We start from the raw sequence: 13,384 nt of genomic DNA, 5'->3' as shown, positions 1-13,384 counted from the left end.
GGGAAAGAGATTAAAAGAAAGAAGGCCAAAGAAGGGAAGGGTACAGTAACAATGGCAAGAAATGATTAAGGAGTGACCAAAGGTTTTGCTAGAAGGGATGGACGTTGATGATATCAGAGAAAGAAATGGCTGGATTTAGTGTGAGACAAGATATGGTGGAAGATAGTAGGTCAGTATCCATTCCCATTCAGTCCTTGATCTCTGCTAAAACTGCAGGTAATGGTTTCAATTAGTTCCAATACTCAGTCTGGACTTTTTGATATGAACACCTGAACCGAACTGAGGCCACCAAACCCACTCAACTGAGATCATGAAACAGCCATAAGACGATAATGACTTTTGGTCATTACCAAACTGGGCTGGCAACCTAGATGTCAAGGAATCTATATACATTACCAATCTTCTGGGCCATCTAGTTCCCCTTCCATTTTATATTATAATTTAGTATCTCAGGAGAAATAGGAACACAGAAATTTGAAATGTGTACTCTATTTGACAAGATTCTGTAAAAGAGAAGAGTAATGGGGAAGTTTACTCTAAGAGTATGCCTACACTTGAAGCTGGGGGTATGATTCCCAACTTGAGAAGACATACACACGCTACCTGTCAGAGCTAGCATACTAAAAACAGAATGTAGCTGCATCAGTCTGAGCAGTGGGAGGGGCTAGCCATCCCAAGTATATAGGTAGGGTCTCTAAATAGCATGCACACTGAGTGTCTAACCTCTCCCACTGCTTGTGCTGCCTCGGTTACATTCTATTTTTTGCATGCTAGCTCAGTGAGAACTAGTGCAAGTATGTCTCCTCAAGCTAGGAATCACACCCCCAACGTGAAATGCAGACATACCCTAAGGCTCCAATCCTGCCATCTGGCCAAGTAAGGCAGATCCCTGCATCCATGCAGAGCCTCTCAACTTAAATAGTAACATGAACAACCATACTTTTCAAAAAGTAATAATAGTGATTTTTTTTTTAAATCTATCCATTATTTGTCTCTTTATAAAGCACTAGACTCCAGTTTTATTCACAGTAAGAAAGTACTACCTCTCTAACAATGCAGGATAGTTCAATTTCCTGAAATTTAAATTTGTGCCCTGACATTTTAAGGAAAGAAAATCATAATAAATTTTTCAGTCTGTAAAAAGAACTATTTATGACAAATGTCTACTGACCTCTATATTGAAAATGTCCATAAAACATTGGCAGAACAATTGTTTTTAAAAAAGTATTTTCAACTAGTTTTATTATAATTTTACTCACCACATCGCTATAGTTCAGACTGTGTCAATATCTTTATTATAAATCCTATTTCAAATATTTATAACTGGGTTATAAAAATCTGTTTTTACCACTTTTAATATTTTGTAAAAATTGTAGTTGTTGATATATCAAAAAATTATAACTACTTACCTGTAATTCTTGGTCTCAGAAGATAATAGTTATAATAGTTCCCCACTCTTGGGTCCATTCCTAGTGTGCATAATTGAGTGAGGGATGTTGAGAGCTCAAAGTTAGGAGCCTTTAAACCATCTCACCAGTAGGTGGCATACTTACCCAATAACTTACAGCCTGTAACTGCCCCAACTGTCAGTACACTTTAATGGAAGTTCACACGACTGAAAAGCTAGCTCTATCTTGCAACTCTGAGGGGATGTGGAGGGATAACTATTATAACTACCACCTTCTGAGAAAGATAATTACAGGCACATAATTTTCTTTTCCCAAAAGGTAAGTGTTATAATTGAACCCCACTCTTGGAGACTCAAGGCTGCAGGGATGTGTCTAATAAAATGGTAACTGGTCGGTTCCTACACTGATCTACTCACTGATCCTGGTCTACTCTTAAAAGTTAGGTCAACATAGCTATGACCCTGAGTACCATAGTTATGCTGATCTAACCCCTGGCGTAGACATGGCTATGTTGATGGAAGATTCTTCCGTCAACCTTGCTACTACCACTCAGAGAGATGGATTACCTAGAGCAATGGAAAACCCCTTTTGTTGCTGTAGGAAGTAATGTTTTCACCCCTCAGCTCACACTAGAGCGCTACAGAAGCATAGCTGTAGTGCTGTAGCTACAACACCACAGAATAAGTAGACATGGCCTAAAAGTACTATTAGCAGGTACTAAGGAAAGGCCAATAGTTTGTGTGGCAAACTGAAATTTCTATAACTTATATAAATGAATTGCAAAGTAGAGGTTTTCTATTAATTAGATATGTAAATACAATTGTTATAGTATCCGTTGGGGTGTTTATTTTTCTATTAATATTAAATTCAATTTATTTTAAACTGTCACCAATTTCTAATTTTCAATATGCAAGGTCTGGGCCACTGGTTGGATAACAACTGAGACTCTGATTATCTAAGAAGCTCTGGAAGGTGGAATACATCTCCTCCTCTCTTGTGGATGGGGTTAACATGTCATTTTAAATTCTGGGAGGGGCTTGAATTTCTCACTACCAACACCAACAAATCTTAACACCACACAGCAGAGCCCCTGCACCCTCCCTTAAATTCATGGCATCCTTATTAGAATGTTTCTGCTAAAATGATCAGTACTGAAACATTAACAATGCTGACATATTTAAAATCATCATTTGACTTCAGAGCTAACAACTGAGCTGATTAATACAGTTCATACCTCTATTACAGCTATTACTGAAGCTGTTTGAGAAATCAGGAAGACAACATTTAATAAGTTTACAAGTGTTTCATATTTGGAAGGTTAGCTACATAACCATAATAGCTAGAAACATTCTTTTAAATGAAATCTTAGATTCCCAAGTAGAATTCTGTAGCAGGTGGTAGATTCTGCAGAACTGTGAATGCACAGGGACCTGACCATTATAGACAGACAACAAATTTACAAAAACAGGGAGTGGTGCCTCAACATGCTACCTGAAGAAAACTTATTTTGTAACTGACAGGTTTTTTTTTTTTAAAAAGAAGGCAGGGAAAAGAATTACCACTGGCTGAAATGTATCTAGAAACAGAAAATGAAAGGATTTTGGCAAACAGAGCGATATACAACCAAAAAACAGCTGAAATGAGCTCCTCACCTGTTAGCAGATTAAAGGGAACAGGCAGTTGACGCAGTTAGTTACTAGCCATTATGTCTCATCAGTGGGTAGTTGCACATCAATTGCTGGTGAGGTGGATTACCGGCTCCGAACACTCCACATCCAGTCACATACATAAGGCATGGATCCAAGAGTGGGAGAAACTAGAAATTACAACACTTACCTTTGAAGAATACACAGTACTTTTTTCTATGAATTTTCATAAAGAATTTCTGATAGTACACATGTGTAAGTGCATGATAGATGAAAACTGGACCAAAGAAGTCATTCTCAAGTCTCTTTCAGTAAAGTGTTATATTTACTTAAGATTCAACAACTGCTCTTTTTGTCCCCCCAGATAAATAATATATGTAATAACTTTCTATCAGAGACAGTTATTTATACTCTGTATGTGAAATCAGCTGTAGATATGATTTCCCCTTGATTCTTGACTTTTTTCACAAACTTAATATTAAAAGATAACCTGTGACAGACTTTTAAAAATGGGATTTGCACACTTTTTTTGCCTCTTTATGTTGTATAAAAAAGGCCTGAATTAATACAGGGGTTCTACTTGGGTTTTTTCATTATTATTTAAGAAATAATAAGAATATCAAGTCTGTTCCCTGCCCCCCGCCCCCCATTTTGACAAGCGTCAGTTAGGAATTAATATTAAATACATGTTTTTTTTAAAAATAACCCTGTCTGTACTCTGGATTTTTAGCAAAATATTCCCACCATTCTGTCACTCGTTCAACTGCACTGAAGACATCAGTGGGATGAACTGTGTAGTAAAAATGACAAAAGCCACCAGAGACATGTCTACACTTATGCTCCCACCAGTACTACCACTCATTTCACTGGAGCCTTGACTACAATAGGGGTCTCACTATGTGCTACCACTGGTGCTGCTGAACCAGTGGCAGCAGTGCACTGGTAGAATTAGTATTCATATTTTTTTGTACAATTACCTACCATAGACCTGACTAAAGAGTTTTAAACTGTCTGATTAAAAATCCATTTCCTTCTCAATAGTTCACCTTTCAGGGATACTCATAGTTAAGCTTCCCTAAAAATAGTTTAAACAGTCACCAGAGAATTTTCCCTTCCTTAGGTGATCCTTGAATTGAATAAGAACTGCTTTAGCAGCTCTTACATCACTCACCCCCTGCAACTTGTGCAGTGGATATCGCCAGGATATTCTTGCAACTTGGTGATCCCTGGAAGCCATCTGTAGCTGGTACAAGTTAAGGTTGCTCTAATTGGTGCCAGACAACTGGCCTGGTGCAGGGTGACCCCAGGACCAGGGGAAGTACAAAGGGGGCCTAAAGTGAATTTTACACTGTTGTGAGGTGAGCAGATTGCTTCTTGGCCATGGCTGTTGATTTGGCTCTTATCAATTTGTGGCTTCTTTAGTCAACATTGAGCCTTCCAGTGTAGAGAACACTTGGATATCTCATGTAAAAACACAAGCAGGGGAAAAAATAACCCCAGCATTTTAGGCCTGCTTTATATGTCATAAAGAAATAACGGGAAAGTAAGAAAAAGGTGCAGAAAGAGAAGGGGGAAAAAACCTCAAGCCCATTTTTTTAACCACTTTGCAGGTTACTTTTTGTACATAATCTAAATTCCAAACAAGTATCAGTAATATTTTATAGCAGTATGTTTTTTAAAAGGTAAGTATAAAAACGCTGTGAGTGCTAAACAATAGTTGCAGTTCATTTCACATCCTTACCCAGTATCATCAGGTGTATTCATAAGTTATTTGCATCACTGCAAATGACTACTAGTATTTTAGAATAAATCAAAAAAATGTATTTAGAAATACAGTTCTGCCATGAAGAGATTTTGATTGCACTCAATTGCCTTGGCAGGCTATTGTATTTCAAGTAATAGGATTAATTCACTCATTTTAATTTTTTGTATACAAAAGATTTATTTATGAAATAGCTAAGTAGGCATAACTTTAGTGTACATTTTTTATCCCTTACATTTCACTCATTTAAAATATACATAAAACTACTCACCTTTGTGGTAGCTATGCTATTTACAAAGCTGATTTGCTGAAACCCTTTTTCACTTAAAGTGAGACACACATCCCATCGTTCATTCGCAAGTTCATGAATAACTTTGAGTGCAACTCCAGTTTCATCCAACTTGTCCTTTACGTAAAGATCTACGTAACTCCGGAATCCATTTACCTGTGGGTTCAAAAAACATAAGCAATTATTGTCCTCCTACTTACCTATGCAATTTATAAAATATTTTAAATAGAATTCTTACAGGTAGTTTCTTCCCATTAAACATAATTTTGACTCCTTTGCATGACCCAGCCAAATCATAAGCTCTTCTTGTCATGAGGGCCATAATATCCTTGTCAAGCTTTTCCATCTTAAATTTAGAAAGATCTGGTTGGAATGTGATGCATGTGAAGTCATCTCCTTCAAAATGCTTAATCTTGGGATCAGAAGTCTTCATCATATTGTTCAGCCAAGTCTTTAGAAACAAATTTTAGATGTTAATTACAATAGTCTCTTTTTTTTGGTAAACTAACCAACACAACTAAACAGCATAACTAATACCCCCCTTTTTTCCAGTTTCCAGTTATTCCAACTTTGCACTAAACTGCAGCATGAAAAATTTGCTTATTTCACCTTACAGATTTCTCTGCTAACACAGTAAACACAGAATCAACTGCTTTCCCATGTTCTCCATGAGTATTAATATGGTGATAGGCTCAATGGCTTTGTGGAAGTGAAACTATGCAGAGAGATCATGACTCTAAGTGTACAAGAACAAACCAAGCAGCAGGCTGATTGTCCATGTTCTTTGCTGGGGGGCGGAGGGTGAGTAAACAGGAGACAAAACAGCTCACTTATGCAAAAAATTTTCTTACATAATTTTTCTTGAAAATGCCCAATGCTAAACTTTGCAAATTTTAAAAGCACACTCTACAGAAATCTACATTCATGCCATCATTAATATGATTTTTAGCAGTTCTGCAGAAAATATAAAAAAAATTAACAGCCTGGTAAACAACAGCTTTTTACAAATCGTTTGCTGCCCATTACAGTGCTATACTGAATAGTTGGAAACTGAAGATTTATCCACCAAAGAGACAGAGTAAAAGCAACAGCTGTGAAAGATTCCAAACAGAATACCCCTAACCAAAGTGCCTCAAACCTATATCAAAGTGACCACCTCTAAGAGTGAGAAGGTAGATCAATTTACATGCCCATTCAATCCTTGGTCTGTGTGCTCAGAATGTCGACAATAGACTAGACGGGTTGGTGTATTTTACAAAGTGGTTGCTGGTCCATTAGGGTTAAGGATATTAATAAGAAACATACACAGAAAAAACTGTTTAGTATATGATTGTACGAGGTTTTGTTTTATTTAGATTTTTAAAAATAAGGAGCAGGACAATCTTTAAGAAATTACTACAATTCTCAGACTACTGCAGTTCCTATCCATTTTTAACATATTAATAAGATTATAAAGAACAAATATAAATGTTACTCGAGAAAAATTCTTCAAATCTAACGAGTACCAACAGTAATTTTACTCAATTAACCTTGGTGCCTACATAATTGTTACTGCTGAATTTTCAATAATTTATTTTATGCATCTCAGAAAATGTGTTAAAAATTAAGTTTCTAATTAGAAAAATGTAGACGAGAAAGATCAAAGACACTTGCATACCTGTTTGAAACTGTGTTTGTATTCTTTGCAAGCAGTTTCAACTGTAAATTTTGTACTGAATATATTACAAAGTTTTGCACCATAACCATTACGACCACCTGGAACAACAATTAAATGTGGTAAGTTTTTAAAAGCAGAAATTACCTGTATCATATTACAAATTACTTCAATGAAATAAAATGTTCCCATATCAGGGACTTCTACCAGGTGCAAGGGACCATGCTAACAGACATCAGTAAAGGACTGGGACCTAATTTAGTAACTTTTTGCCCTGGAAGTTCACAAGGAAGTTGCACACACTGTTTGCATTTTACAATCTGACTGGGTATCAACCTGGGACTAAATGTTACCCATCCATGGGGAGCAGTTTTGCAGAAGAGGTAAAGGGGTGCTTTACCAGTCCTGGAATTCCCATGGATGCACTATCTCCATGGGCAACTCCTGGCAAAATCCCATGAATCTTGAGCTTTCTTTGAGAAAAGGAAACATCTCCACACACATTAGACCCCCTCTTTTGGCAACACTCTCAGAAACCCTGCTGCCAGTGACTCCTGATATGTCTGCACCCCAAATCCCCTATTCCAAGGGGAACAGAAGGTACAGAGTATGGTTAGTTAATCTAGTATTATCTACAGCTCATATTTCCACTTAAAAATGCACTAGGGATTGGGTTAAAAGTTCAGTGAATTTAATAGAATCAGATCCTATGTACATGGTGGCATATGCCACAGCATGACTGCTTCCCAACTTCGCCCCTACCTGTGCTTGCATATACACCTTAACACAGAGAACCATATCTGCATATTGTTTGCATAGAGAAACTTCCCTGGTTTTCCAGGGATGAGGTAAAAAATGAGCAGTATAGCTACTGCTTCCCTCTTCCACCCAAATGTGGACACATTTTGCTCTTTTGCTCCTCTTCCTTGCATGGAATGGAGGGGCACACAGGAACCTTGATTATAAATGTAACTATTTAAGCTATAATTTATACATCACAGCTCAATTTAATTTTCAAGAATGTGAGGGAATAGTATCCCTGGCTTAAATCAAGCATGGAGCAAAAAAGCCATATCCAAGGTCCCAAAAAACTATAGCGCTGCACCTGAATCCTGACCAGCAATGTACATATTATTCCATTCTTGGGTGTCACTTGAGAAGAAACTTGCAACCATGCCACATTATCATAGTTTAGATGCACTAGAATGAAAAAAAACTTACTTTCATGTGTGACCTAAATCAGGATTATTATGTGTTTAAGTACTGAATCGGGTACAGTCTGCATCATCTAGTCCACTAAATTTTTCCTTCTGTTTTGCCAGTTTAACATTTTTAATATTTGTGTATGCATATAAACTATTTTAGATTAACCTTATATGATGTATTAAATGTAAATTTGTAATTAATTAAAATATATTATAATATATTTTGAATCCTGAGATTATACAAAAGAGAATATATAATATTTAAATAGTTTAAGAATTGGGATTTTCTTTGTCAGGACAATGCTAAGGGGACAGCTACATATAAATGGGTGTTGTTAGTTACCTGCAAGAATACAGTTCTCTCTAAACCAGGGATCAGCAACCTTCGGCATGCGGCCCACCAGGATAAGCACTCTCGGCAAGCATCCCTCGGCCCGCGCCGCTTCCCGCAGCCCCCATTGGCCTGGGATGGCAAACTGCGGCCAGTGGGAGCCGCGATCTGCTGAACCTGCGGACGCAGCAGGTGAACAAACCGGCCCGGCCCGCCAGGGTGCTTACCCTGGCGGGCCGCGGGCCAAAGGTTGCCGAACCCTGCTCTAAACAGTATTTGTGTTAAAAAAAAAACAAAAAAACCATGCAAACAAGTTTGTTTTCAGATAATTTTATAGAAATACAGAAAAACTGTCAAATAATGACTAGGAAGTACACAAAGTCATCTCCCACCATGACTCAAGAAAAGAAAACTCAGAAAAGAATTAACTGTTTAACCAGCCAAAAACAAAGCATATTAATAAGAGTCTTGCCTGTAACTTTTTTCTCATCATCGTCATAGTTGCTAGATGTTAACAGCTGTCCAAAGATTAAAGCAGGAACATACACTTTTTCTACTTTGTGTTCCACAACTGGAATTCCTTTCCCATTATTCCAGATACTAATAATGTTTGATTCACTGCAAAAAAACAAATAGTGACATCCATTCAAATAATTTATCAGTACCAAAACACTCCTACTGAAGTTTTTACATAGATTTAATTAATATAAATCAAGAATATACTACCAATGGCTGTACTCTAGCAATTTAAAACCATTTTTATTGTGTTTAGTGGCATCTTTTTGTCAATTTTATTTATCAAGAAATCTGTTTAAAATGGTAGTATATGAAGAACATCTATTATTATTAAATTTGTTTAAAAACTTTCCTTTATAAAAATAATTCTTGTGACTTTTTTTCTCTGAGAACTCTAATGTCTCCCTGGTGTAAAGCAAGTCTTTGAAATCTGGCCACGTGATAGTCCTGAGGTCAGGGAGGTGGCTTTTGTTGGCCTCATGAAAATCCACTGAGATCTGACCCAGTTATAACCTGCTGAAAAATCACCATTTCCCATCTACAATTTGCCCACTAGTTCCTTTTTGGCAGCATGCCAAAAATCCCTCAACATTCTATATGACTGCACATACACCCATTGCCTTGGTTTCTTACTTCAGCATTTCACGTAGTTCAAACTCTGGATGGGAGATAGCCAAAATTGATAATCATCTTCATTTTTCTCCCATTCTCTGTGAAAAATTCTTTGTCCAATGAGAGTGTGCAATGCACTGGAAACCAGAAGACGGGGAGTTTCTGACTCACTTGTCCTACTGACTGGTGTTAATAATTCTATGCCCTTCACAATTCTTATTATTAAGTTAATGCCTGTTAATGCCTATTGAGAGTTCAGATAAAATGGGAACAGAATCCAGATCTCTAATATGACAATCCTAAATCCCATCCACATAGCTACGATGCCTCTCAGAAAGAACCTGCCATATTCTTATCCTTAGCTATGCTGTTTATAAAATGGTGCTACTCATATACACCTCTACCCCGACATAACGCGAACCGATATAACACGAAGTCGGATATAATGCGGTAAAGCAGTGCTCCGGGGGGGTGGGGCTGCGCACTCTGGCAGATCAAAGCAAGTTCGATATAATGCGGTTTCACCTATAACGCGATAAGATTTTTTGGCTCCCGAGGACAGCGTTATATCGGGGTAGAGGTGTATATGCAACCCACTGGTTCAGTGTGTTATGCATCCTCGCCTAGTAAATGGTTCACATAAAATAGCCGTATGCTGTTGCCAGCTAAAATAGTTAGTCCGGTAGCTCAAGAGGTAGAAGTCTGTGCTGCAGAACTCAAGGTTCAGCATTCAAACCCCATTTGTGATCTAATTGATGGGCTAATAAAGCTGTACACTGTCAAACTTGCCTCAACTTTGAATGTTTAGATTATTTCAGGTTTTATCAGCTTTGTATACAAAATTTATTAAAGGGTGGTTTAGATAAGCAAGTTACTTTAAATTTAAAATGGTGATCTTCACATTTTCAGAACAATTTCTCCTTCAAATATAAAGCTAGAGTATATACTTTCAGTACAATATAAGAAAATGGTAAATTTCATTGAATATAATCTGTTATAAAAAATTCAAGTCCAATTCCCCAGACAGAGAAGGGCAGCTAGAAAGTTCTTGTACTTACGGATCAATGGAAATTTTAATACAGGTCATATTCTTGTCCCTCTGTTTATTGTCAGCGGCATTTACTACAAAACAAATTCAAACAAACTTTTTAGGGGCAATAACAACAATCAGTTACTTGATGTACAATGCTAATTATATACACACTCCATTACAAGTTACAATGTACAGAAAATGTTTGAGAAACTCCCCTTCTGACATTTTCTTTACTTTCTTACTGAAATCAGGAAAAATAACTAGGTATCTACAACAATCTGAAGGAAACAATTTGATTCCTTCAGTCAGACTTTCTGGGATTAATTTTTCTACTTCAAACAACTAGGCTATGTTAGAGGTAATCACAAAAGAATACTTTATAAGCCCATTTTCATAAATGATTCTAACATATTGTTCACCTCAACCCTCATTATTTCCCTTTTGCAATGCTATGGAATCTTACAACAAGTTGTATTATACTTTCACTCATTATTACCTATTTCTCCCTGGCACCAAATCCCTAAATAATCACTTAGAGAAGAATATTTCTAAAGATAAACACAAATTAAAAATTCATCAGCTCTAACAGATTGCTGCTATTATTATTATTTGTATTACAGTAGCGCCTTATCCGGTATCAAGGCCACATTGTGATAGGCATTGTACAAACACATATTAAAAAGATGGTCCCAACTCAAATAGTGTAAGGAGTTAAATTTACAATTAATTAGTATTCTAGGTGACTACAGCACAAAGCAGCCCTTCATACCAGCATGTTAATTTTGGTTCTAGACTAACCCTCATTCAATGGTGTTTTGGGTAGATAATTAATTACATCTATTATATTAAAATTACTGTTTTCCTAGTAGAGAGACATGGTGGGGGACGTATTATCTTTTATTGGACCAAGCAGTTGAATACAATTGAGGGTTGTAGGGAGGAAATTCAGTTTATTATGTTCTGAATTTTCTTAACGGAAGTTAAAATAACTAAAAATATTAACTAAAAAAAGAACACATAGCATGCATCATCAAATTAGTTTCTCTTTCAAAGTATGCTCATATACCCATTCCCCATTGTGAGTCCAATCCTGCAAGTTACCATAACTGGAACTTGTGCTGAAGTTAAAGGGAAATTCTTTTTAAAGAGCTTGAATGATTAATTCCAAACAGTGTTAACTCAGAATAGCTATAAAAGCCAGGTTATAAAGAAGTTAAAATTTGATCAGGAAATTAATTAAACTACATTTAAATTTGTGTGAACTACAAGCAATTGAGCTCAGAAATTCTAAGGTTGTCATCAAACATGAAAATGTATTCCCGTAATTTTCAGAATATGCCTCATCAGACAAAATATGGATTAAAATAAACACCCCAAGGACAGAAAGATAAACTCTGAGAAAAATAAAACACATTTTAATGGATGGAAAGAGAATACAGTATATCCCAGTGCAATATGAAATCAGACACATTTCAAACGCTCTCGTTAAAGACCATTAAGGAGGAAGTTTCATTAAAAAGAATGCACAATTACAACAATTGTAATTTTATGACGCTTTTATATAGGCCAGTAGTTCTCAAACAATTGCCATCTTGTGCTTCATAGACAATCTGCAGAGAGGTGACAAATTCTATGGTGCTAACTTCTCCTCTCATGAACCCCTGTTGGGCACCTTCCTTTTGAAAGAGGTAGGCTGGAAATGGCTTCCTTTTAAAGCCTGTAAATTATATCGCTGAGTCAGCAACGGGAGCATAGAAAAAGTGATGCAAGGTACTCATTTTCATACCTGTAGCGGGGTGGTCACCCGCTACTGCCTTAAAAGGCTTAAAACAGCCCTGGGAGAGGGCTGTGGCAGGGAAGGAAAGGCGGGGCTGATTGGGGAAAGCAGCCTCAGCCGGGGGCCACACCCCAATCAGGCCGAGGCTGGCTTAATGAGGAACCAGCTGGCCCTTATAAGAGGGCTGGGGCCAGAAGCCAGAGAAGGAGTCTCTGTCTAGCGGTAGAGAGGGAAGGGCCTGGCTACCTGGAAGCTGAGAGGGTACCAAGACAGGAGCAGGGCCGGGGGAAGGCCAGAGGAGCTGGGGAGCTCCAGCCTAGAAACCCCCCAGGCTACAGGCCTTGTTAAAGGCCAAAGAAGGTACTGGAGTTACAGGGGGCAGCCCAAGGATAGGCAGAGGCAGCAGGTCCAAAACCCCCCTTGCCGGTGATGAGTGGCATTTACACTGCAGTCTGCCCCAGTGAACGGGGGCTAGATCGAGACTGGCAGTTGCCATAGTCTGAGGCGAGGTGGGGATAGAGGGTGGGGGTTCCCTGGGGAGGGGAGACCCAGATCTGTGGGGGTACTGCCAGGGGGCAGCACCCTGGCCTGAAAGGGGCACTGGGGTCCAGGAGGGACTCAGGCCCAGCAGCAAGCGGGACACTGGCCTGCAGAGGGTGCTCTGGAGGTTGGAAACGCTAATTCCCTGGACGACCAGCAGGAGGCGCCGCACCGGTGAGTCCCGCCCCGTGACAATACCACTCACTGTTTATAAGAAATTTATAAATTTGAAAGTAAAATCTCTCCATCTAGCCAAAAGAAGAGGTTACTCACCTTGCTCAGTAACTGCGGTTCTTTGAGATGTGTGTCCATATGGGTGCTCCACTCTAGATGTCTTTGTGTTCCTGCACCTAAGATCAGAGATTTTTGGTAGCAGTGTCAGTTTGGGCTGTACATGCGCTCTCCTCATCTCACACTGTGTTTGATCGCAATATAGTGCTGTGCGGTCAAACCACCCTCAGTTCCTTCTCTACCACAGAGCTCACATACAACAACTCCAAAGCAGAGGGGAGGAAGGCAGGTAGTGGAGCACCCATAGAGGGACACATCTCAAAGAACTGCAGTTAAAGCACAAGGCAAGTAACCTCTTCTTCTTTGAATAGTGTCCTTA

General features: G+C 38.3%; 1 protein-coding gene across 1 annotated transcript in view; it reads right to left on the bottom strand.

Annotated features, from left to right (window-relative positions):
- The window catches only part of TOP2B (DNA topoisomerase II beta), a 131,639-nt gene that overhangs the window by 58,801 nt on the left and 59,454 nt on the right, over window positions 1-13,384 (bottom strand). Inside the window, exons 4-8 of the mRNA XM_065399709.1 lie at window positions 10,483-10,546; window positions 8,769-8,914; window positions 6,764-6,861; window positions 5,345-5,557; window positions 5,089-5,262 (exon numbers count right to left, since the gene is read on the bottom strand). Of these exons, the coding sequence (XP_065255781.1) occupies window positions 5,089-5,262; window positions 5,345-5,557; window positions 6,764-6,861; window positions 8,769-8,914; window positions 10,483-10,546 (695 nt within the window). The remainder of the gene's footprint in view (window positions 1-5,088; window positions 5,263-5,344; window positions 5,558-6,763; window positions 6,862-8,768; window positions 8,915-10,482; window positions 10,547-13,384) is intronic.

This window comes from Emys orbicularis, chromosome 2 (genome assembly GCF_028017835.1).
Source record: "Emys orbicularis isolate rEmyOrb1 chromosome 2, rEmyOrb1.hap1, whole genome shotgun sequence".
Lineage (NCBI taxonomy): Eukaryota > Metazoa > Chordata > Testudines > Emydidae > Emys > Emys orbicularis.
Note: the sequence above shows the minus strand (reverse complement) of the source record. Positions and strands in the feature narration are given on the sequence as shown.